Raw genomic sequence first — 24,356 nt, forward strand, 5'->3', positions numbered from 1 at the left:
TTCTTTTTCTGGGTCTTTTGTTATTATTTGGTTTGGGTTTGTTTTGTGAAAGACAGGGTCTAGCTGTGTAGCTCAGGCTGGCCTGGAACTCTCTATATAGCCCAGTCTGGCCTGGTACTTGCAATCCTTCTACCTCAGCCTCCTAAATGTTGGGATTACAGGCATGCGTTACCATGCCCAGCTTTACATTCTTTATAATTTCTTCATACCTATCTTCTCATTCTCTTTCTTCAAATATGCTGATTTTGTTGTTTTAAACTGATCACTGTTTTTAACTTATCAGTAAACTTCTAGGATTTTTTTCCAAAATGTCCTCATTAATTCTGATAGTCTTTTTCCTTTACTGTATTTTAACTCCCTCCTTTATTTAACATCTTTTTGTGGGTGATAATTCAAATATCTGTAGTCTCAAGAGTTTCACTCTGAAGTTTATTTCCTCTAACCCTTGTGAATGGTGGCATGTTTCCTGCTTTGTGCAATGATTTTGGAAGGGAAAGGAAGGAATGTATGCTCATGTTCAACTGGATCTCTTATCTATAGCAATTTTTTTTAAGATGGATGTTTAAATCATCTGGGAAGGACTTGCATTTGCCTCTGCCAGGCACCTATTTACACTGAAACTAGATTTTTTACTTTTATGGGGAAAAAAATCATACCAGTAGTATAAATTCAGGATCAAACTTGCATGTACTAGGGGCTAGTGGTAAATAATTAGGAGAGATTTTTATCTTTATTTCTTCTCTACATAATGCTAAAATCAAGCTAAGCACTTACTAAAAATCTCCCTATGAGGTAGAACAAATTTATTTTAATTTATTCTTTTAGCAACCAAGAACATCATTCTTTGGAAGTTCCAGTTTATTTGGTATGGGGAGAGGGGACCTTGGTTGTGACTCCCTACCTTGTTTGGATCTAGAGCTTTCTTTCCTATCCCCAGACTCTAAGCCTCAGGATCATGAAACAAATCCATAACAAGCACCATTTCCACTATCTTACCATTATGGATTCATGATATCTTAATATTTCTGGCCTCTGAGAAAATTTTGCCTCCAGTTGGGCCATGAAATAAAAAGATTTTTTTCCCTTGTTTTTTTAGGTTATTTTTCAGCTAGAATCTCACTTTAGCCCAGGGCCAGCCTTGGACCATGATCCGCCTACCTGTACCTCCCACAGAGCTGGGACTATAGTCTATTCAGTGCTTACTTGTTGAGATGGGGAATTCACTAACTTTTTGTGTGGTCTGGCCTCAAACCATGATCCTCCTGATCTCTACTTCCCAAGGATCTAGAATTATACTCATGAGCCATCACAACTGGCCTTGATGCATTTTTTATTCTAGCATTCTTTGGTAAGCTAAACTGCAGTGAGTTTCTCTGACCTTTAGCCTAACATACTGCCTAAAACAGAAGTTCTTAAGGGTTCTTGAACCTCCTGCACCACTGTGATATAGAAGAAAAAGCAGAATTCTTAATAATCTTTAAAGGCACCTAGGCTAAAATTTTCAAGTTATTCAACAATAAAATATGACCAATAAACATAGAATTAATACCAATGAGTAATAAAGGAGAACAGTGTTTCCTATCGGTTCACATTTGACCTGTTTAACCACTCCCTGCTACCTAGAGTTACTATTTTCATAGCCCACCCTTGATGGTTGGGCTTGAATCCTGTGCCAAAAATAGCTAGATGCCTTCTATACCATCCATAAAACATCAATCAGGTCAGAAAATTAACCCATTTAAGTCTGTTTGGTTTATTTTCTTTTTCTGTGTGATGACTATTTGGTAACCCAAAACTCCTCAAACTAGTAAGCTTTGCTATACATTACCTTTGGCAAAATTCTCTACTTGAGATGTAAGATACATTTATATTTCATCACCAAATGCTTTCAGGAAATATTTCTTATATATAAAATATGGCAAACCTGTATGTCAAATATTTTTCCCTTGGATCTATATCAATAAAGCACAAATGTTCAATTCTACATTGAACATTTGAAACAACATAATTAACTTTATTTTGGTAATAAGATCTGTTCTAAGCGAATATAAGTTCCTAAATTTAAGATACTTTGGTGATCTCTGATTAAATGTCTAATTGTTTGGCCAAATTTAATTTCATGGTATAGAGCTCACAATATGCACCAATTAAAACACAACAGTGCTTGCTTAAGGTTTTTACTGCTTTATTTTTTGTCATTGTTTTGGGGATTTTTGCTGAGGATCAAACCTAGGGTCTCCCACATACAAGTGTTCTTGCTTAAGGCTTCTTGATATACATGACTTCCCAGGTTCAACTGGGAAGTTCCTGTCCTATAGCTGACTCCCCAACCCAAGACGATCTTAGCCTATTTGCAGAGACTACAAGTGATGAAGCCAACCAAAACTGCTTCTGAGTAATATACGTGATGGACATCTTCATTGCCAACATTTGGCTCAGGGACAGGTTACAAGACTGAAATTTGTTCTCTGGGCCCTGATAGTTTACTGTTCATGCCACATCCTGTCTACAAGAAACACTTCATCATTTTTATAAGTTTCACAGTCAGTTTCTTCCTTATTTCCTTCCTGATGATTAGAGGTTCTCCAACTTGTTAAGATACTTCTATGTTTCTTCACTCCTTCCAGCTCTTCTCTTTCTTTACTTTAAGCTTTTCAATATGTTTTTAAATCTGAATAGTTCTCAATATTCTCCCTACTTCTTGGCTTTCTGTTCCCTATGATTCCCACAGAGCAATACATAGATCTTGGCTGGTTCATCCTCAGGATTTTCAAATATTTACACTTACTTCAACTCTTAATTCCCCTTTTTGTACTGCCCATTTGACTCTTTTTGAACACAAACTTTTTCTTATAACATGGAGACCATCATCTCTTCCTTTTATAATGGATCAATCTACCATGGAAATAAGAATCATCCCCATAGTAACTGTGAAGTTCATTAATTCATTCAAAACTTTTTGTTCCAGTCTTTTCCAATTTCTGTTGCCTCAAAGAGCTTCCACAAGATACCTCCCCAACCCCATTTTACTTTCTGCAGCATAATCTAGTACTTTATTGCATAAAGCCTCCCAGAACTGCCACTATCAGAGTTACTAATTACTTCTATGTTCCCTTGAGAATATGCCTGTTATGATATAATAAGAAAGATGTACTTAGTTGTTGCCAGATTGGTTCCTAGCACAGGGCTCCTAAAACTCTTGGGATTTTCTGAGTGGGGGGGAGGGTGAAAGGAGTATCTTCTGTTAATAAAGTCCTTCCAGTCATACTGACCTTATGCTAATGAAGTGACTCTTGGAGGATGGGGGCTGACTGCTGAGAAGCCAAGCATGTGATTAGTGAGTTGGAATTTTCAATCTCATTCCCAAACCTCCAAAGAGCAGTAGGGTCAGAGATTGAGCTCAATCACCAAAGACCAATGGTTTAATCAATCACACCAACATAATGAAGTTTCCATAAAAACTCTAATCAGTGGAGTTTAGAGAACTTCTAGGTTCTTGTATTTACAAGAAGGTGCTAGAAGGTGGTGCACTTGGAGAATACTTGGAAAGTTCTCCCCCCTCCACCACACCTTATCCTATGAAGTTCTTCTATTTGGCTTGCTCTCTGACAAAAATAGGGTTTGGTTTATACTAAACCAGTAACAGTAAGTAAACCAATAATAGTGTGTAAATGTTTCTCTGAGTTTTGTGGGCCATTCTAACAAATTATTATACCTCGGAAGGGGATTATGGGAACCCTCAATTTATAGCCAGTCTGTCAGAAATTACAGGTCACAACCTAGGACTTGTGGCTGGTGACAGAAGTGGGGAATAGTCTTGTGGAACTGAGCCCTTAAATCTGTGGGAGCCCATGCTCAGACTGAGTTAAATTATAGGAGACCCAGTTGATTTCCAGAGAATTGAAGTAGAAAAGCCATACATTTAATATTAGAAGTTGTATAAAGGAAAACAGGGCCTTTTCTTTTTTAAATGCATTTATCTTGTATGACAGCATAATTCTTTCTCATATTGATTAAATACCTGCTTTTCTTACTAGACTGCACTTTTAGTCATGTTTGCATCCCTGATTCCGTGCTCAGTACTTGCAAACAAAAAGTACTCTCTATATATTTACTGTGCATCTGACTAAGTAAATTAACATGTAGCCCCAGGTAAGATGTAAAGAACTAAAAGCACACACAGTTTTACAGCAATAAACGAATGAACATATAAAAATGTGTATATGCTCTGTGATAAATACTGTATTACCTCTTCAGAAAATTAGTGAATCAGACAACATGGTCTAAGACCTTAGAGTTGGAACAAAATATGCATAAGAAAAGTTTAATAACAGTGCAAAACAAAACAACAAGTGCAAGAAAATGTTTATGACAAATTGTAAAACTGATAAAAAAGCAGCTGAATAAAATAATACTGAAACTATCAGTAAGGCTGGGCTCAGTGGCTCATGCCTGTAATCCCAGCTACATGGGAGGTAGTACATGGGGATCACGGTCTGAGACATGTTCCAAGTAAAAACACGAAATCCTACCTGAAGAATAACTAAAGCAAAAAAAGGGCTGGGGACAAGGCTCAAGTGGCACACTGACTGCCTAATAAAAGCAAGACCCTGAGTTCAAACCCCAGTACTACTGAAAAAAAGAAAGAAAGAAAATCAGTAATAAGTGCTTCTTGAAATCATGAACAAAACTGAAAACACAAGTGGAAAGACAGAAGAACGTTCTTTCAGTTTAGGAATGGTGTCCATGAAGGTTCAATAAACAGTAAATGTACACAGCAAGCAGGCTGTCAGTAAATTATTAGATGCATGCTTAATACATGCAAGTGGACTCAAACAAAAAGGAGTTTTTGATCAAGACTACAAGTAATTTCTGAAAAGGGAAATTTAGCCAAAGACATAAAAAAAAAAACTTGCTATTAATTGGGGGGGGGGGCACAATATTCATTCATACCACATATATTTACTGAGTGGCTATTTTATGTGCCAGACATTATTCTAGGTACTAGAAAACAAGAGACAAAACTCTTTGCAGGAAAAGAAAGAAAATAAAGTTAGCATGTTACATAGTATAACAGAAGGTGAAAGGTGCTAATATAGAAAACTAAAGTATACAGAATGTGGTGACACAGCAGAGGTAGACATTTAGGGAAGTTTAGGAAAGCCTCACTATGGTGACATCTGAGCTAATACCTGATTGAATAATCTTTGGGGAAGAGCATTATAGGCAGTGGGAATAATAAATGTGCAGACTCTGAAGTGAGAACAGGCTTAGTATATTTGAAGATAGATAAGGAAACCAAGTGCGGCAAGAGTATAGATAACATTTTTGATTGAGAAGATAGGCAAATTATTTAAAAAACAAATTCATTTGTTTAAAAAACAAATTCATAATAAACAGCAGTGAAAGTGTGTGAAGAAATGGATACTTCTTTCACTTCCTAGTGGGAGTGTAAATTAGTACATTTTTTTGAAAGGCAATTTGACAGACTGTCACAATATTCATTGTAACTCTTCAGTTTTCATTGTAACTAACACACACACATACACAGAAATACATTTTATATACACACATACAGACACACAGACAGATATGTACACATCTATTAAGTAACTGGAAATAATCGAAATGCCCATCAGCAGGATAATGGTTAAATTATGGTAGAAGTTCTAGAAGTGCGCCCTGGAGTTCTAAGCAGTCCAAGGGGCTCTGAAGATCCCAAAACTCTTCAAGAAAGAGTCAGCAACGTTCTCTCACATACCTATAAGTCTGAATTTTCTTCATGCATTTCAGTCTATGCAATACAACAGACTGCATGAAGGAGATATGAGAAGCCTGGTAGTTTCTAGTCAGTTAGACATCAAAGACTTTTGCAAAAAATATAACACAATGCTATTCTCCTATACATCAAATACTTAAGAGATTTGGAAATACAATTATTTTCATAAAAATTTATTTATATTTACATGTAATGGTTTATGATTATTTTAAATGAATTAATAGATTGTTTAAATCTGTTTTAATCTCTAACATAATAAATATTAGCTACATAATCAAAAGTTCTTTGGGATCCTCAGTAACATTTAAGTGCCTTAACGGGGTTCCTAAGACCTAAAATTCAGAAACTGCTAAATTATTGTATACTTAAACTACAGAAAATTATGGATCTTTTAAAAGAGAATGACATACTGACATTCTGTACATGGTCCCTTTTATGCAACTACAAACTTTAAAATCTATATGCATATGAAAACAAAGACACAAACTTGAATGTGTATATATACAAATTTACAGGTACTGTTCATTCTGATACATAATGTTCTTCCTGAATTTTCCTAATCTTTTTTTTTAGATCTCAACATAATCACCCCTTTCTCAGGGAAACCTTGCCTTACTTCCCCAACTAAGTCAAGTGAATATAGTCTCCTGATACTATGTACTTTTCCTTCATGGTGCCTGACATGACTATAATTTTACATTTATTTGTATAATTATTTTGTTTAGTGTATTTACTATCTGGGCACTGGTGGCTCACAACTAAAATCCTAGTTACTTGAGAGGCTGAAATCAGGGGGATCATGGTTCAAGGCCAGCCCATGCAAATAGTTTGTGAGATCTCCATCTCCAAAATAATCAGAGAAAAATAGACTGGAGGAGTGCCTCAAGCAGTAGACAGCAAAGTCCTGAGTTCAAAACCCTAGCCCCACCAAAAAAGAAAAATATATGTGTGCATGTACATATATATATATATATATATATATATACACATACATATGCATATACAAATGCATATATACGCATATGCATATGTATATATGTATGTATGTATGTCACCTTAGACAATAAACTTCACTAGGGCAAGGATGCTTTAGTTTTATTTACAATTATATCAATAGTTTTACATTACGCTTAATACTTAGTAAATATTTAAAATATTCTGACTGAATTAGTAAAGTAATATATGTTTGGAAATCTGAAAAAAAAAATAAAGAAAAGAAGGCACAAACAACAACAAATGTTGGCAAGGATGTGGGAAAAAGGAACCCTCTGACACTGGTGGTGTAAATGTAAATTGATATAGCCACAATGGAAAACAGTATGGAGGCTCCTCAAAAAACTAAAAATAGGTTGAGTGCTGGTGGCTCATGTCTATAATCCTAGCTACTCAGGAAGCAGAGATCAGGAGTATTGCAGTTCAAAGCCAGCCCAGGCAAACAGTTCATGATACCCTATCTCAAAAATACCCATAACAAGAAAGGGCTGGCGGAGTGGCTCAAGTGGTAAGAACACCTGCTTAGCAAAAGGGAGGCTCTGAGTTCAAAATTCAGTTCCACCAAAAAGAAAAAGAAGAAAAGAAGGGCTGTGGGCATGGCTCACGTGGTAGAACACCTACATAATAAGCATAAAGAGGCCCTGAATTCAAACTCTACTACTAGTGAAATAAAAGAAAACAAGAGGGAGGAAGGAAGGAAGGAGTGAGTTGGGGGAAGGAAAGTGGCTAGGAGAAAGTTGAATTAGAAGCCTGTCACTTTCCACTCTACACAGTTTTTTATTTTCTGAAATTTTTGTATTTCCATACATGCATACAACATACACTGATTATATCCAACCACCCTTTTTCCACCGCATCCCCCACAACCTTCCAATCTCAAATAATCATTTTCTACTTTCATCTATTCTCTGGTAATTGAAAATAGAGAGGTAAATATACATTTAAAAAGGAATAAAAGGAGCAGTCTCTTTAATAACAAAAGTAGGAATCTTCAGAGCAGAGTTACTAATGGTCACCTTTAAAAACTGATGTTTAAATATAAGATAATAAAACCTATAGTTTTATTTTCTTCAATGGCTATGGAGGAAAGTCATGAGAGAGAAGTTAGTGGAAAAAGTTATTATATAAAAGAGAACTTGAGGGCTAGGTGTGGTGATGCACACCTGTAGTCCCAGTACTTGGTAGGCTGAGGCAAGAGGATCACAAGTTTGACGTGAGCCTGAGCTACACAGTGAGACCCTGCATCAGAAATAAATGTTTTTAAATAAAAAAAGAGAGAGACCTTGAAGCTAAAAAGGTTGATCTCTTAGGAGTAGAGATTTGAATAGTAGCTATTAGAGGCTGGGGAGGGGAAAGAGGGATAGAGAGAAGCCAAAAAAAAAAAAAAAAAAACTGGTATTGGAGTACAATTGAGTAGGAGAAATAACTTCTAATGTTCTGTAGCACAGTAGGATAACTATGGCCTACAATCTCTGATCCTGGGAAGTGTCAGTAAAAGAAGCTTCATTTGGAGCCTTGCTGGTGAGTCTATATTCACTTTGCTATACTCTGACTCAGTTTACTCATGGAAATTTATTATTTTCAAGTTCCTAAATCAGAAGGAAAAAGTCTAGATTATGTTTCTTTCCTCCTTTATTAATCAAGACATAGCCCTTCATGAATAACAGAAGTCCCATTCCTCAAACACAAAAATTAAATATCAAAATAACTTTAATATGAAGAAGATGGGCAAAATGTTAACAGTATATAATGAAAAAAGGCGGTGAAAAAATATTTTTAATAATTCAAATATTCATTCCAAGTATCTCCAGTGTACTGTATTTAACATGTGTGGGATAGTGTGAAGTTTCAAAACTACATTAACTCAAAATTATTACCTCTTCCTACTGAATTGTCTTAGGATACTAATTGAAAGGTATATAGGTCTCAGGAATTCCATGATAGGATATCAAATGATCTAGAGAGTTATGTTAATATAAAGATGAATATAAACAACCTGTAGAGAAATAAAATGGAAATGATCCAGCTTGGCCATCAAATACATAAAAAAGAGCAAACATCATCCTAGGTTACATGAAAAAAACAGTGCTGTTAGGAGGTAAAAGAGTTTCACTGTCCTCTACATGAGGAAATTAATTCAGATCAGGACATTACATTCCAACACATACACTGATAAATAGTGAGGAGCACAAAGCCAGAACACTGAAGTAGCTCAGTTGGAAGGAAAAAAATGAATGAATGAGTGTATTCACAAGAGAAGAACCAGGTTAGTTAAAGGACTTGAAAACTAAGTGATATGACAAACAGGTAAAGAAACAATGATATTAAACCTGTGGGTAGGGCCAGGAAAGGAAGACAGAAAAATGAATATAAATATTTTCAAGCACGCATGTAAAGAATTGTTAATAATACATCTCACTGAGAATTTAACCAAAAACTAAATAACCATTTCCTAAAGTGTCTTACATCCTAAAAAGAATCTACTTAATCCTCCTATTTCCTTCCTACCCTTCCCCCTGGAGTTTGAACTCAGGACTTCATGCTTGGCAAAGCAGGCACTCTACCATTTGAAATACTACACCAGCCCTTTTTTGTGTTGGGTATTTTCGAAATAGGGTCTTGTGAATTATTTGCCCAGCATGGCCTCGAACTATAATCCTCCTGATCTCAGTTTCCCAAGTGGGAAGGCATGACCTGCCAGCACCCAGCTCACCAAAAGTTCTTTAAAGGAGAGTCCCTATTCACTGTCTTTACTTCCTAAACTCTTTTCCACAGAACTGGCAAAAACTGAAGCTGGGTAGCGGTTAAAAAAAAAAACAAACCTATTTTCTCTAGTTTTCTGCAAACTAGAGAAACTGGTACAAAGATCTTACAAATCTTTGTAACAATGTTTATCAATAAAAATGAGGTTATTTGACTCCTAACTCCTTTTAGTTCTCAATAAACTAATATAAACTTCACTCCTACCCCTCATAAATCTTCTGTCAAGAATACCACTGACCTGAATCACCAAATTCAGCTTTCTGCCTCTCCCAAGCTCTCAGCAGCATGGGATACCACTTCCCAAGACCTTTCAACTCTCTTTACTCCAGCTTCAGAAAACATCCATTTAGCTCTGTCCCTAATTCTACTTGCTTTGAGTTTCTTTTCTTGAGCCTATCTACTGTTCATGCTGGTGTCCTCCAAATTCTTATTACTGTCTTTCCTCTACTTGTTCTCCTTGGATATCTCATCTACTCCACTACAATTGTCTGTCTGTCTCTCTCTTTAATGGTAATCTCAGTTCCTTAGACAGTATCAAAACTCCCCATACAAAAGATAAAAACAATTTTCTTTCATCATAAAACTATTTATGTTTCTATTTGCTACCTCAGATAAGTATATTATCAAGTCCCTCAAGACAGAAATTTTGGCTTTATTTTGATTTCCCTCTATTCTTCTTCATGTCCCACATTGTACTAGATATCAAATCCCAGTCTTTTATCAGAGATTTACTCTGAAATAGCCTATCCTTGACAGCCATAATCTACATTCAGAACCTAATTTATTACTGAAAGACATCAATGGTCTTCTAATGCTATCTCTGTCAACAGTCTCTCCTTAGTCCATTCCATTCTTAATACAGTCCTCAAGAGTCATCTTCCTAATATACAAAGCTGACTATGTTACCCTCTGCCTAAAAACCAAGGGATGCCTCATTGGATAAAACAGCATGTTAGGTTCTTCATTATCTGGCTCCACATATACCTCCGGCCATATACCTAGCCTCAGGCAGCCTCCACATATGTGTGCGTGTGTATACATATATATCCATATATATATATATGGATATATATATATGGATATATATGTATTATAATATATATAATATGGATACATATATGGATATATATCCATATATACATATATGGATATGTATTTGTATATATGCATATGTGTATATATACATACACTGAACTTTTCACTTTTTTCTGAAAATGCAATGCCATTTTATAACGGCACCTCTATTATTATTTTGGGGGTGATACTAGGGTTTGAACTCAGGGCCTCGTGCTTACTAGGCAGGCACTCTACCACTTGAGCCATATTCCCAGTCCTTTTTGGTTTTAGTTATTTTTCAGGTAGCATCTCATGTTTTTTACAGAGCCAGCCTCACACCACAATCCTCATACCTATGACTTGTGGCATAGCTGGGATCACAGACATACTACCACTGTCCAACTTGTTGGTTGAAATGAGGTCTTACTAACTTTTTGCTCTGGCTGGCCTCAAACTATGATCCTCCTGATCTCTACTTCCTAAGTAGCTGAGATGACAGGCATGAGCCACCATGCCTAGCCCATAATGGTGCTTTTAAACATGCTATTCCTTCTACTCAACACACCTCTCCCATTCTTTCCACCTGACAAACTGGTATCACACTTCAAAGTTCTGGTTCCTTGGAGGTGATTTCCCTTGTCATTCAGTCATTTGGCAAAACACTGCACTATGCACCTATCAATATGACATGAACCATAATGTTAAGGAACTCACACTCTCGTTTATATTCTTTCAATATTCTGTTCATAGTGCTATTATTACACACGTCACATTATATCATATTCATCCTTTTACATGACTCTTCTCCCAGCTGGATCATGAGATCTTTGAATACATGGCTCTAGTCTACTTACTCTTTGTACATCTAGGATGCTGATTTTGTTCAAAACAAATCAGTTTCCCTCTTATTTATGACTAGAGCTAAATAATAAAAAAATACTAAGCATTTAAACTTTTAGTATGAGCATCCTAAACAAACAATCATATGCTTACCTCATCGGTCCATAGTTCAGTACTATAAATGCCAATATTATCATCACACAGATAGCTCTTCGTTTTGGACTAGGGACTTTAAGCCTCTGGTTCTAAAGAAAATGACCATATGAAATATATATTAAATATATTTCTCAACCTCACAAAACACAATACCTAACAAAAGAATTCTCTTTATCAGTTATATGAATACCTTTTTTTATCAAGAAAAAAAAAAAAACAAAAAAACTCAAAGCTGAGGATATAGCACTTTTCAAAAGACTAGAGCAACGTCTTCAAGTCCTCTTTTCTAACAGATAAAGAAATAAGAAGGTAAATCAGATTTATATTTTTATGGATTCCTCCAAAGAATTCTGAGACAATTCAGTAGTTTGTTTCTATCTTTTAAATCATTATTACTTCAGCAACACACTAGAGTATTCCCATGTGCTCAGGGGCAAAACAGTGTAAGAAATCCCACTCAACAGGCACCCATTTGATTCAGGACTACATGGTAGTGAGAATCCTGAAAGCAGCAGATATCATGAAGAAAACTGAGGAGATTAATCTTCTTGGAACCAGTTGGCAATAGGATGCAAAAAACGTAACAGTGGTCAAGTGGACACAGAAAAAGATTTTAAAAACACATTTTCATTTTGTATTATTTTCTTTTTTTTAAAAAAAAAAAAATAGAAAACATGGCAGGACTATTTGGGAGCCTCAATGTAATTCACTTAGAAAAGAGGGTACTAAGGTAATACGAGAAACTTAAGACAAGGAGACAACTTTTGTACACAGACTGGGAGGTCCAATTCAAAAGATCATCTTCTGGGCTGGGAATGTAGCTCAGTGGTAGAGCATTTGCCTAGAACTCTTGAGGCCCTGGGTTCTATCCTCAGTACCACAGAGAGATGGGGTGGAACTTCAAAAAGTTGTCTTTTAAATTTCTTTCCTTTGTGCAAATAGTTTGGGGCTTATTGTGCCCCTCATTTTCTTAGCACTATTGCTGTACAAAATTTAATTTAAAAATGTAAAAGTTTATCAATTTACTTATCAGGAAAAAACAAAACTTTTAACCCACCTCAGCCAGCTCCATGATGAGCACTCACCTCTGATACAACTTCATCCAGCTGCCGCTTCAGTGATCCATTCTCCTTCTTCAGTTGCTCATTCTCTGACAGGGCTGCCTTTAACCTAGCCTCCAACCCCAGCATATATTCTTTCTTCTTCTTGCGTGACTGACAAGCAGACTCTCGATTTTTTATCATCCGTTGCTGTCTCCTTAGCACAGCAATCTAGGAAAAATTGCAATGAATCATAATATTCTGGTTCCAGAATTTGATCAAAATACATCAGAATATACTGGTTTTCACAATTATCTTAAACAACTTTGTTCAAAACACAAATTAGTGGTCATTTTCAGATTTTAAAATATACTGCTCAAATTAAATAAACTAAAATCAAATGCTTAAACAAGACTTTTTAAGGCTGAAGGTGTGCCTTAAGCAGTAGTGTGCCTACCTAGCAAGCACATCTAATTTTCCCGTCAGAAACTCCCTCAGAAAGTGCCTTTAAGTACAGATATATACACAGTCATTCCTCAGTATTCATGGGACCCCATACTATGTCACAGATACCAAAATCTGCAAACGTTCAAGTCTCTTACATAAAATTGGCTTAGTATTTACATAACCTACTCACATTCTCCTGTATACTTTAAATCTTTACACTTAAGTCTACCCATCTTTTATCAATAAGAATCTGTCAAGATATAAAAGTAACCATTATTATGTTTCCTTTATTACCTATACTAGCTGCACCTCTCAATCTCTCATTCACTCAATAAATTCATGCTGAGTATACGTTAATGACCAAGTTCCTTTCAGTGGAAATGTGTTCAGGTATTCCTTTCTTCCTATTCCCACTCACTCTCCTAATACACGCACTCATTAAGTCATCCATAGACCACTGCAATATAATCCCACTTGAATTGTCTTTCATCTCATCCTTTTGCCATTTCAAATATAACTTCCCCCGAGCCAAAAAAAAAAAAAAGAAAAACATTTTGGTCTTACTACTCTATTGCAAAGACAAGCTATGCATATACCCTAAAACCCATTTCTACTTTCAAGGCCTTCTTTAATGTGGTCACCCCCCACCTAACCAAACCTTCTGCCCTATCTCTACAGCTACTGAAGCCATATCTTCCAATCTTCTCATTTAAGGCTACTCCATAATCTTCACACATACCTAACTCATTTTTTAAATTTATAGTACTTATTCCCATTTGGAATGCCATCTCCTCCACTAACATAGTTCTAAGGTCTCTCCAAATTCTAATGGTTCTTACCCAATTCTTTTTTTTCTCTGGTCATCTAATGCCCTTACAATTTAGAAGACAGACCAGAACACAAATGATCTCAACTGTTTAAAGAATGTCACCTCTGGTTGCCAGTGCTGGGTGCCAGTGCTCACGCCTGTAATCCTAGCTATTCAGGAGACCGAGATCGGGAGGATCTTGGTTCAAAGCTAGCCGAGGCAAATAGTTCTCGAGACCCTATCTCAAAAAAACCCTTCACAAAAATAGCTGGTGAAGTGGCTCAGGTGTAGGCCCTGGGTCAAGCCCCAGTACGGAAAAAAAAAAAAAAGTCTCCTCTTTTTGACCTTGAGACCCAAAACCATGTCTGATACTACTTTTTTATTCAGTAACCACAATATCTACTGCAATAAAAACCTACTGAGCAAAATTATTTTTGTTAATTTTTCTAAACTAAATTTGGAACCCATTGTTAAAGCACTAATCTAATTTCTTTGGGTGAGAGACAAAATTAAGCCCACAAAAGGCACCAAATAATAATGTTAGTGTCAGTATATAGATGCCTAGAATACTTTACCGACCTATATCTGTTTACAATAAACATTATACTGTGGAGTTGTTCTATAACTCCATCAGTAAATAAACAATTTCATATCAATTTCTTTCAAAATAACATAATTCCCATTCAAATACTATACTTTCTAGAAGCACAGGTATGCTAAAATATAATCAAGCAATCTCCTAGCACCAAACACTGTCAACAATCTTTCATGGTAACCCACAAGAAAAAGAAACATTATATGAGATGTCAAAAAGGGGTGTTTTTTTATCCTTTGTTTTCTTTAATGGAAACTTCATAAGAAGGCTGATTATATACAACCATCATGAATAAAGTTTCCCTGCAGAATAACTATCCTACTCTTTAAGGATGCTCAGCACACACATACACACACACATAGCAGTAGCAAAGGCATTATGGATTGAGTACTCATGCAAATTATTCTCTGGACAATACCAACCACTTTGTTCAGTCAAATGGTATTTTTAGTTACCTTCATTGTTAATAAGAATGTCAGTGTCCATAACTAATACTTAATACTAGGGTGCTGAAGTACACAGAGCACTGAACAAACATAAAAGAGAAGGTTCCCAGATGGAAGAGTTTATACTAAAAGTTAGATAAAAGGAAACCTTACTTTAAAGGCTAATTAATCCATGGAATTTGGGGAGGCTTACAGATGGCATACCATTTAATAAATTTCAAACAAGGATTAGGCATTTCTATAAACAATAAAAGCACCTGCACATTATACAGTATTAAAGTTTCAAAGGCTGCCAATTCACATGCCTCATACCAAAACATGAAAACCACCTGTGGTCAAATATTCATTTCTCCCCCATAGGAAAAATCCATTATAACCATTCTGAAAATACTCAATATTACCAATAAAAACAGGGCAAAGACAGTATAAATAAATGAAACCTTCAAGAGTCAAAAAAAAACACAGGGCTCCAACTTTTTTATCTCAGCAAGCTATCTTCAGCTATCTGAATATATATTTAAGTTATTCTACAGTTATTCTAAAAATTTAATGTTTTTAGACCAAAAACATTCTCTGCAGTGTTTGTGTTCGTGGGGAGGGTATTTACCTTTGGAAGAAAAGCAGGATTACTCCATAATTCTGTTTCATAGACTGATTTTTGCACATACAATGTATCATAATCACCTGTGACATACAGTAAGAATGGCAGCTTATCTGGCTCACACACACCTGTAATCCTAGCTACTTAGAAGGCTAAGATCAGAACAGTAGTGATTCAAGTACAGCCCAGGCAGGGCAAACATTTCATGAGCTCCCATCTCCAAAATAACCAGAGCAAAATGGACTGGAGGTGTGGCTCAAGTGGTAAAATACCTGCTTTGCAAGCAGAAAGCCGAGTTCAAACTCCAGTTCCCTCCCCCCTCCCCAAAAAAAAGGAAGAAAGAAAAAAAGAATGGCAGCATTGTACTTCAATTATCTTGATGCTTCATAATATATTTAGTCTCCATTTGCTAAAATTACTATAGTTCTCAAGATTCCTTAAAATAAACCTCATCACTGGATATACTGTCAAATAGAAAAGCCAGGATGAGAAGGACAGTTGACTAGAGTACTTACACAATAGCTCCACACCGTTTTTAAATACCAAATAGTCTTGTATCACAGTATGGAACTTTAACCTCAGTGAACTGTGTGGTTACTTTAATTACGTGCCTGTCTGAAAACAGAGAGTTATGAAATTGCTTGTATCTGGAAGCTTAATCTCCTCTGTTAGCAATCTGAAAACATAAAATCAATACTCTGGCCCATTAATCAATTGACACATCTCCCCATAGGCATGTTAGATGATTTAACACAGACTAAAATGAGCAAACAGCTGGCCAGCTCCTGCTTCTGATAATCTTGCCTTCAGACATCTCTTCTACCAAGCACTGTGCCTTGAAAAAAGAAAGATGAACAAAAGAAAAAACTCCACAGCTGCAAAATATTCTCCTGTTAGTGCTACTGCACTATAAAATGTGGTGTTTTACTTATTAAATAAACATATATTTGAATGCAAGGACGACTTATGTGAAAGGTCCTTTGTAATCTATAACGTATCATACAAATGTAGTCTCAGTAAAAAGAAACATCCTGCAGCTATAAATAAAGAGAGGAGGCAAAATTCTTATTCCATCAACAATGCACCTCTATCTGCCCTGATAAAGTGCAGGTAAAGCAATATTGAAAAGTGAAAAGTTCTGCCTCATTCCAGCTCCTATTTTCAATTTTTTAGAGACTAAAAAACAAATTTAAAAATCACAAAATCTTATTCAGCCACTGCAGAAGATAAACAGGGGCTAAGAATAAAAATCTAACTTACACTCTCTGAGCTCCCTCAGTCTAAACCTTACTCTGTATTCATCAGGGCCCCGATTCACCTTAAAGGGTCATTAAAAGGTTTAAAGCGAGTATCTGCAAGTTATGTACTTTTTAAAGTTCCTTGCACATAGTACTTTACCAATTAACAGTATTAGCAATATGGCTTTGGCTGAGCCACCTAACCAATTGATTTCTTTAATGATAAAGTGCGAACAAATAATGCCCACTTCAAAAGCATTTTTAAGAATCAAATAGTACTGCGTGAAAATAAATGACTTATGGCCAAATACGATATATTAGAAAAGATCTAAATTCTTCATAAAAGAGAACATCAAAAGACAAAAGCAGTGTAACTGTTTTAAAGAGGTTAAGAAGACATGACAGTGTTGGGCATGGTGGTACACACCTGTAATCCTAGTACTTGGGAGAATGAGGCAAGAGGACTGTGAATTCAAGGACAGCTTTAGTTATACAGTGAGACTCTGTCTCAAAAAAAAAAACAAGACATAACAACAACTAAATACAATATCTAACCCCATATCAGATCCTGTGTTGGAAGGGGAAAAAATTCAATAAAAAATATTTACAGGTCATCTGACAAAACTGTAATACTGACAGATGGCTTTACCAACATAAATTGATAAAGTTAATAACTGTACTGTGTAAGAGAATGTCTCTATTCCTAAGAAATGTACACAGAAATATTTAGAGGTAAAGCACTGCAGAGGTCTATAACTTATCTAAAATAGTTCAGGGAAAAATTGTGTGCACGTGGATGGATGGATAGATAGACAGATAGATAGCAAATGAGGTAAAACATTAACAGAGGAAACTAGCTAAAGAGTACAGGGGGTATTCTCTGTACTATTTTTGTTTTTGCAACTTTTTTTTAAATTTCAAATTTTGAGTTTATAACCAAAGTTTCATACACACAGAGAGAGTGGGAGAGAGAAAGGCAGTGCACACATCACATTGAGTTGTAAGAAAGACATAAGGGAGGCAGACATAGGAAGATCATGGTTCAAGGTCAGCTCAGGCAATTAAGTTAGTGAGACCCTGTCTCAAAAACAAGCTCACTGTGGTGGGTACATGCCTGCAATCCCACTAGAGGTTTAGAAAGAAGGTCAAGGTGATAAAGGATTTGGAAGATCTTCAATGGAGTGAATGGGCAGGCAGGAAGGAGTACCCAGGGCCTCCAGGAAATACTGTCTGTACTTGTGTGTCTGTGTGTATGTATGTGTGTTTGAGACAGGGTCTCCCTATGTAGCCAACGCTGCCCTTGAACTCTCAATCCTCCTGCCTCAGCCTCCAGAGTACTGGGATTACAGCCATGTACCACCTCACTGGCTTAGGCTTTACCTCTTAACCAACCCTCCCATGTGAGGTTATTTCTAGTTCTGTACTAATTCCTGACCATTTTCATTATTTCACTGTATTGATTTCCATTAAGAATCTTTGCTGCATCCTGGCCCACTGTGAAATATGCAGCAAAGGTTTTTATCCCAGTAACCCAAACAACATAATCCCCAAATCTTAAAACCAGAGCAGTAATAGTTCATAAACTTTTAGGATGGGTATCTGGGAGTAATAAGTACAATGCAGATTTAAGCAGACTGCTTGTTTTCAAGCCCTTGGTTTGACATCTGGAAACATTCAATTGCCCTTTAAAGAAAGATAAGCATGCTCTCCTATGAAGTCAACTTTGTAGTTCTGAGATTGCCACTTATTAACAAACTGCATAGAAAATTTCTACACTGAAATCAGAGACCAGGTTCATTTATTCCATCAGGAGAAGAGCCAAAAACAAACCCCATTTCTTCAAAACTTAGGTGAGGTTTCTAAGAGTTAAACAAAACAGATTTACTAGCAAAAGGCAGGAAGAAAGAAATTATAATTTGAACCAGGCAAACTGTTTCATAACAGAAAATGTGGCACTTAATGCAGTTTGCAGAATATGGTATGCTAAAAACGCTACTTATGGCAGTAGCAGGCCTCAAGAGAGTGAAACCAGCCAGACAAAAGAACTGAAAAAAAAAAAAAAGGGTAGGAAAAAAGTAGCCATGTCAGCATTATAAAGCCACATAAGATTGATTTTTTTTTTCCTGAATTACAACTTCTCTTTTGTGCTTTGATTTAAAAGCACAAAAAGTACATGATAAAAAATTTCTTTGGGGCCATTTTGAATTAGGAATGAATATTAATTCAAATTTATCCTAATTTAACAAGACTTGAGTCTAACAAACAAGATTTACCATTGAGGTCAACCAAGTTACTAATATACAAGACTATATGAGCAAATCAAAGTTCTCTTCTGTAGCTCCTTCCGGAACAGATTTACTTTGGGTCCTAAGTGAGTTGGTGAACTGATAGGACAAATTGATACTTCTTTATTTGAAATAAATAGTCAATCAAAACCTCTACCAAAAAAATTCACACTGAAAAGGCTTGGCTCACTTCCTGCTGTGCTGGCCAAGTAAAAATAAGCACAAAAACCTCAATGCAGGTTGACTAGAAAATTAAAGTAATAGTCCTTAGTTCTCTTGCATTAAACATAGAGTACTTGAATCTTTCCTTTATAATACTGTCAATTCTAAAATTTGAAAAGTAGTAAGATGACTATACAATAAAACTACTAAATACAAAAACCTAATACTTACTAGTACTGTACTTTCTTATCTCATACATCCCCCAGTTCCTCAGTGTTAACTGAGACTTTGTCAGCAAATTACTCAACAATTTTCAGAACCCTATTATGAATGCAAAAGCAGAACACATATTTTCTTTTACATCAAAGAATTACATGTTGGCTAACAGACCAACATATAATTAATTGAAATATGTTTCAAGATTACACAATGGGTTGGTAGCATATAATGAAGATTGCCAACATTCAGATGCTCATTATTTAAATCTAAAAAAAGGAAGAAAAAAGACCTCCCCTCATTTCTAAATACAATGGTTATATAAAAAGTCTGTACCTGTTCCAGATAAGTGCTTTAGAATAACTCAGAGCAATTCTCTCACTTTCCACATGACAACGCTCATTTCCTAGAAGATGGTTCCTAGATCTACTTTCAACCTTCTCTTCTTCAGTTCATTAAATCATTCCAATTGATAAACCACTCCTACACCTATGACATGGCTTCTAGATACCCTCCCTATCCTAGCTATGCTCCTCTGGATTTCTCTATGATTAGGATGCTATAATTTTGTAAATACACTTAGATTACATTAATATTTTTAACAACTGTGGCATACTGTTGACCCAAATAATTGAAAAATTCTAAATGGTCTTTATGTTTTGTGTGTAAAATATTTCATAAAAATATTTTTAATGTTCCAACATATTACATAAAAGCAACTTCATGTCAATTTCATTTGGATTATTACACAATAAACATTCAAGTTCATAATTTAAAGAGTATTCCAAAGATATTTTAAGAAACTTAATTTTTTTTAAATCCTCTTTTATCATTCTTATCCTTCTCAGTCTCTTAAGAAAAATGTATTTTCTTCTTGATTACGTAACTTTTTCCTTGAAAATATCATGTAATAGTTCTGGATTTTTCTTATTGCCATTATTTTACCTATTGTAGAAATTTCTTGTGCACCAAAAGGATTAAACGCCCACCTTCCATGACTATCAACATTTTTATAATCTTATTTCCTCTACCCTGTACTCACCACGTGCCTACAAAGTATGTTAAAAACAAATTCCAGCATCACACTATTTCATCTTCAACTGAAACATTAGTGCTTATGATGGGTAATGTTGATTGCCAACTTGACTAATTGAGAACGACCTAGGAGATGAGCAAAACACCTCTGGATGTATCTACAAGGATGTGTTCAGGGAGGATTAACTAAGGAAGACCTGCCCTGAACATAGGTGGCACCATCTCATAGGCTTGGGAGCCAGATGGAATAAAAGCAGAAAAAGGTAAAAGCCTGTTAGCCCAGGCATTTTCTCTGATTCCTGACTGCCATGATGTGAGCTACTCTGCACAGCCATGCCATCTGCCACGTGGATTGAACCTAATAAAGCCATAAGTCAAAATAAATATTTTGTTCTTTAAACTGTTTCTTTCAGGTATTTGTCACAGCAATGAAAAACTAACTAATACAGTACCTCATATGCCATAAGCACTGTGCTTACCTCTTCTAGTTCTGAAAGTAAACTGACAAAACAGTCAAGTCTAATTCTATACTCCATGTCCTCTATTCTCATGCAACTCAATGAGAGTTTCTTATTCTCATCCTCTTACTGCATGTCTTGATATGCACTGTTTTCCATACCTATACAAACTATGGGACTCTTATTCTAGAACTTGTATGCTCTATTCACACTCCATAATATTTCTTTGTTACAAGATTTTACAAGATTGCCAACTGAGATTATTTGGTTGTGCTTATGCAATAGCAGAACAAATTCACAAATAAGTGGGTCAGTCACTGACACGCTGGTTAATAAATTCTGGCATGCAGACCAGAGAGTAGTCTGATTAATAACTCTGTATAACTCATTGGATTTTGAAACACTTTGCAATAGTACTTTACTTACAGAAAGGATGGAGCAGCAACACTAAAAACTAGTAACATCTATTTTTATTTTAAAGAAAACATATAAACCTTGCTTTCCCAACTGTAAGTTTGGAGAATTCACTGTTAGACTGATTATTTTACTTTTAACTTTGATTAAATTTTAGGATCTTGATGTCTAATTACTATTGAATACATAACATGAGATACTTCTAATAACTCTGAGAGAAAACAAGAGTTAGCTGGCAAATGTAACTGGCTTTAGGGAGTGGCAGATCTTAAGAAACTCTGTGATTTACAAGTTACAAGAAATCCCTACAACATGCTCAAAAATTTGAAGGTTTGCAAAGATGGGCAAATTCCAAATAATCAAGAGACAGAATTCCTGAGTAGTAAGTCATCAATACGCAGTGCTGAAAACCCTTCTCAAAGCCAAGAGAGACCTAAAATATAAAACCTGCCCAAAAAAAGAAGTCTACAGACAGTTATCTAGGAAGTTGCTAAAAAAAAAAAAAAAAATTTTTTTTCAATCAAAAGATATGAAAGAATCTGTAAAATATTAGTAGATGATTGGGGGAGCTTAAAGAATGTGATGAAAGGGTTCTAAAAAAGGAGGAAAGAAGAGGGAGTATGAATACTTCACTTTTCATCAAAGTACTTCAGACTTTCAAAAACGTTTTTACTTAGATTCTAACATAATAAGCCTTACCCTAATTTTCCACCAAAGACTGGATGCACAATTTTAGCATATTCTTTTATTTCATGCAACAAAATAAACTTTAAAAAATAAACAAGGCAACAAGAGCAAAAGGATTTTGTTTAATTTTGTTTTTTTCAAAATCAAGCACTAAAAAAGTACTAAGTTTCAAACTTACATCTGAACCCACACTTCTTGTGGTGTTTTGCAGGACAGGTTTCGCCACGGAAAGTTTTCCATTCCCTGGGCTATTCACCACAGGGGCTGGGACCACATTCACCACATGATTAGGTATCTGTGTGGCTCCCCCCGCAACAGTAAGGATGGGCTGAGCAGAGGGCAGAACTGCAGGGGCCTGGAGTTGTACCACAGTAGGCTGAGAGAGCAAAACTGTCTGACCTGCATTTAGAAAAAAGAAAAGAAATGAGAGGATGAGTAACTATTGTGGCAGGGAAGCAGTCTAACATTTAGGTCTCTCCTGCAGATGTAATCAATCCTGAGGGATTTCCCACCATCAAATTGAACATGACCAACAGTAGCATACACTCATGGTAACTCTACTGTTGTGTATTGTTTTGTTTTGTGGTTCTGGGGATTAAATTCAGGCCTACACCTTGAGTCACTCCACCAGCACTTTTTTATGATGGGTTTTTTCGAGATAGGATCTCGTGAACTATTTGCCCAGGCTGGCTTTGAACCACAATTCCCTTGATCTCTGCCCTCTGAGTAGCTACAGGCGTGAGCCACTGGCACCCAGCTTGCTGTTGTATTTTTAATGGGAACAACTAAGTTCATTTTTTCTGAGTTATTGTTAATTGTTAACAATTTATTTCCAAGCCAGGCATGGTGAGACATACCTGTAGTCTCAGCATTCTGGAGACTGAGGGAGGAGGATCACTTGAACCCAGGAGTTCAAGACCAGTCTATGCAACAGGGCAAGACCCTTTCTAAAGAATATATAGCTATATACAGATATATTACCATATTTATCTTTTCAACTACACATATATCAAATTTGCTATTATGTGTAGATTAAGTATTAACCTCTGATATTTATTATGTTATAAACAACATATATTTTGAATTTAATAGAATTTACAAATATATACATACAAACATATGAAGAAAAAGTCAGTAACTCAATAATGGAAGAACAAAGGACTACTTTAAATAAGAAAAAATATAAAACAATTTGAGATGAATTCTTAGCTAACAAGCTAAACATAAACCTGTAATTTAAAATAGTCTGTAGATAATACCAACACTTCCACCCCTGTCAAAAAATGGCCTTCAAATCTTCTCTTAGTCTTCACATTTATCATTATTTTAAACATGCTGAGAACTAAAAAAGACATACAACTCATAACACTAACCTATTAGAAATTTTACTGGGGGCTACTAAGTGTTTCCTTTCAGATCTGGCCAATCTTATAAGGTGTTGAAAGCCTCATCTAATATCCACAGTTGCTTGGCCCTACCTAGCAAAAGAAAGATACTATAGTAACCAGGAACTAAAATTCCATATATAAATTTATAATTCTTCTTTAAGAGAAAAAAAGCATTATACTTTCAGGCAACTTAATATGACTCTTGTAAAACTCAGTGTGGTATTTCAAAGGATCAGAAGGAACTAAAAATCAAAGAAGAAACTAAAATTCAAAGTAAAGCTTTAGAACACCTGTTTGTTGAGAACATCTGTCTTGGGTGAAAAATATCACTTTTATAAAATCAGTCTTTGTTTCAGATGCCCTCAAAAAACACACTAAAAGTAGAATGCAATTAATAGCATTTTATCCCAATTCAATTAACACCATTTATAAATTAGTAAGAAAAAAGATCTAAAAATTATTTCATAAGGAATGTAAATCAGCATGCAATAGAGATAACTTCACACCCATGTTCATAGCAGCATTGTTCACAATAGTCAAGCTATGGAATCAGCTTAGGTACTCGACAATCAATGAATGGATAAAGAAATATGGTGCACATATACCCAGTGGAGTATCATCCAGCAAGAATGAAACTATGTCATTTGCAGGAAAATGGATGGAACTGGGGATCATCATGTCAAATGAAATAAGCCAAGCTTACAAAGACAAATATGTACAATATTGGTTTCCACTCATACTCGGAATCTAGACCTAAAAATAACAATAATAATATGACATGATTGTAAAAAAGAGACTGCTTGGGAGGGAAACCAGATGGAGGGAGGAAGGGGATAGGAGTGAGTGATGGGAGGCAAATATGATCTAAGTATATTATATATTTATGTATGAAAATAGCATAATGAAACCCACTAAAAACTATTAAAAAGGGGGGAAGTGAGGGTAATAG

The 24,356-nt window shown here is 35.6% G+C and overlaps 1 protein-coding gene across 2 annotated transcripts in view; it reads right to left on the reverse strand.

Annotated features, from left to right (window-relative positions):
- The window catches only part of Atf6 (activating transcription factor 6), a 187,343-nt gene that overhangs the window by 135,480 nt on the left and 27,507 nt on the right, over positions 1-24,356 (reverse strand). For both annotated transcript variants that reach the window (XM_074047639.1, XM_074047640.1), the window contains 3 exons: positions 22,198-22,418; positions 12,673-12,858; positions 11,585-11,676 (listed from right to left, as the gene is read on the reverse strand). In XM_074047639.1, coding sequence (XP_073903740.1) covers positions 11,585-11,676; positions 12,673-12,858; positions 22,198-22,418 — 499 coding nt within the window. The remainder of the gene's footprint in view (positions 1-11,584; positions 11,677-12,672; positions 12,859-22,197; positions 22,419-24,356) is intronic.

This window comes from Castor canadensis, chromosome 11, assembly GCF_047511655.1.
Source record: "Castor canadensis chromosome 11, mCasCan1.hap1v2, whole genome shotgun sequence".
NCBI classification, from domain to species: domain Eukaryota; kingdom Metazoa; phylum Chordata; class Mammalia; order Rodentia; family Castoridae; genus Castor; species Castor canadensis.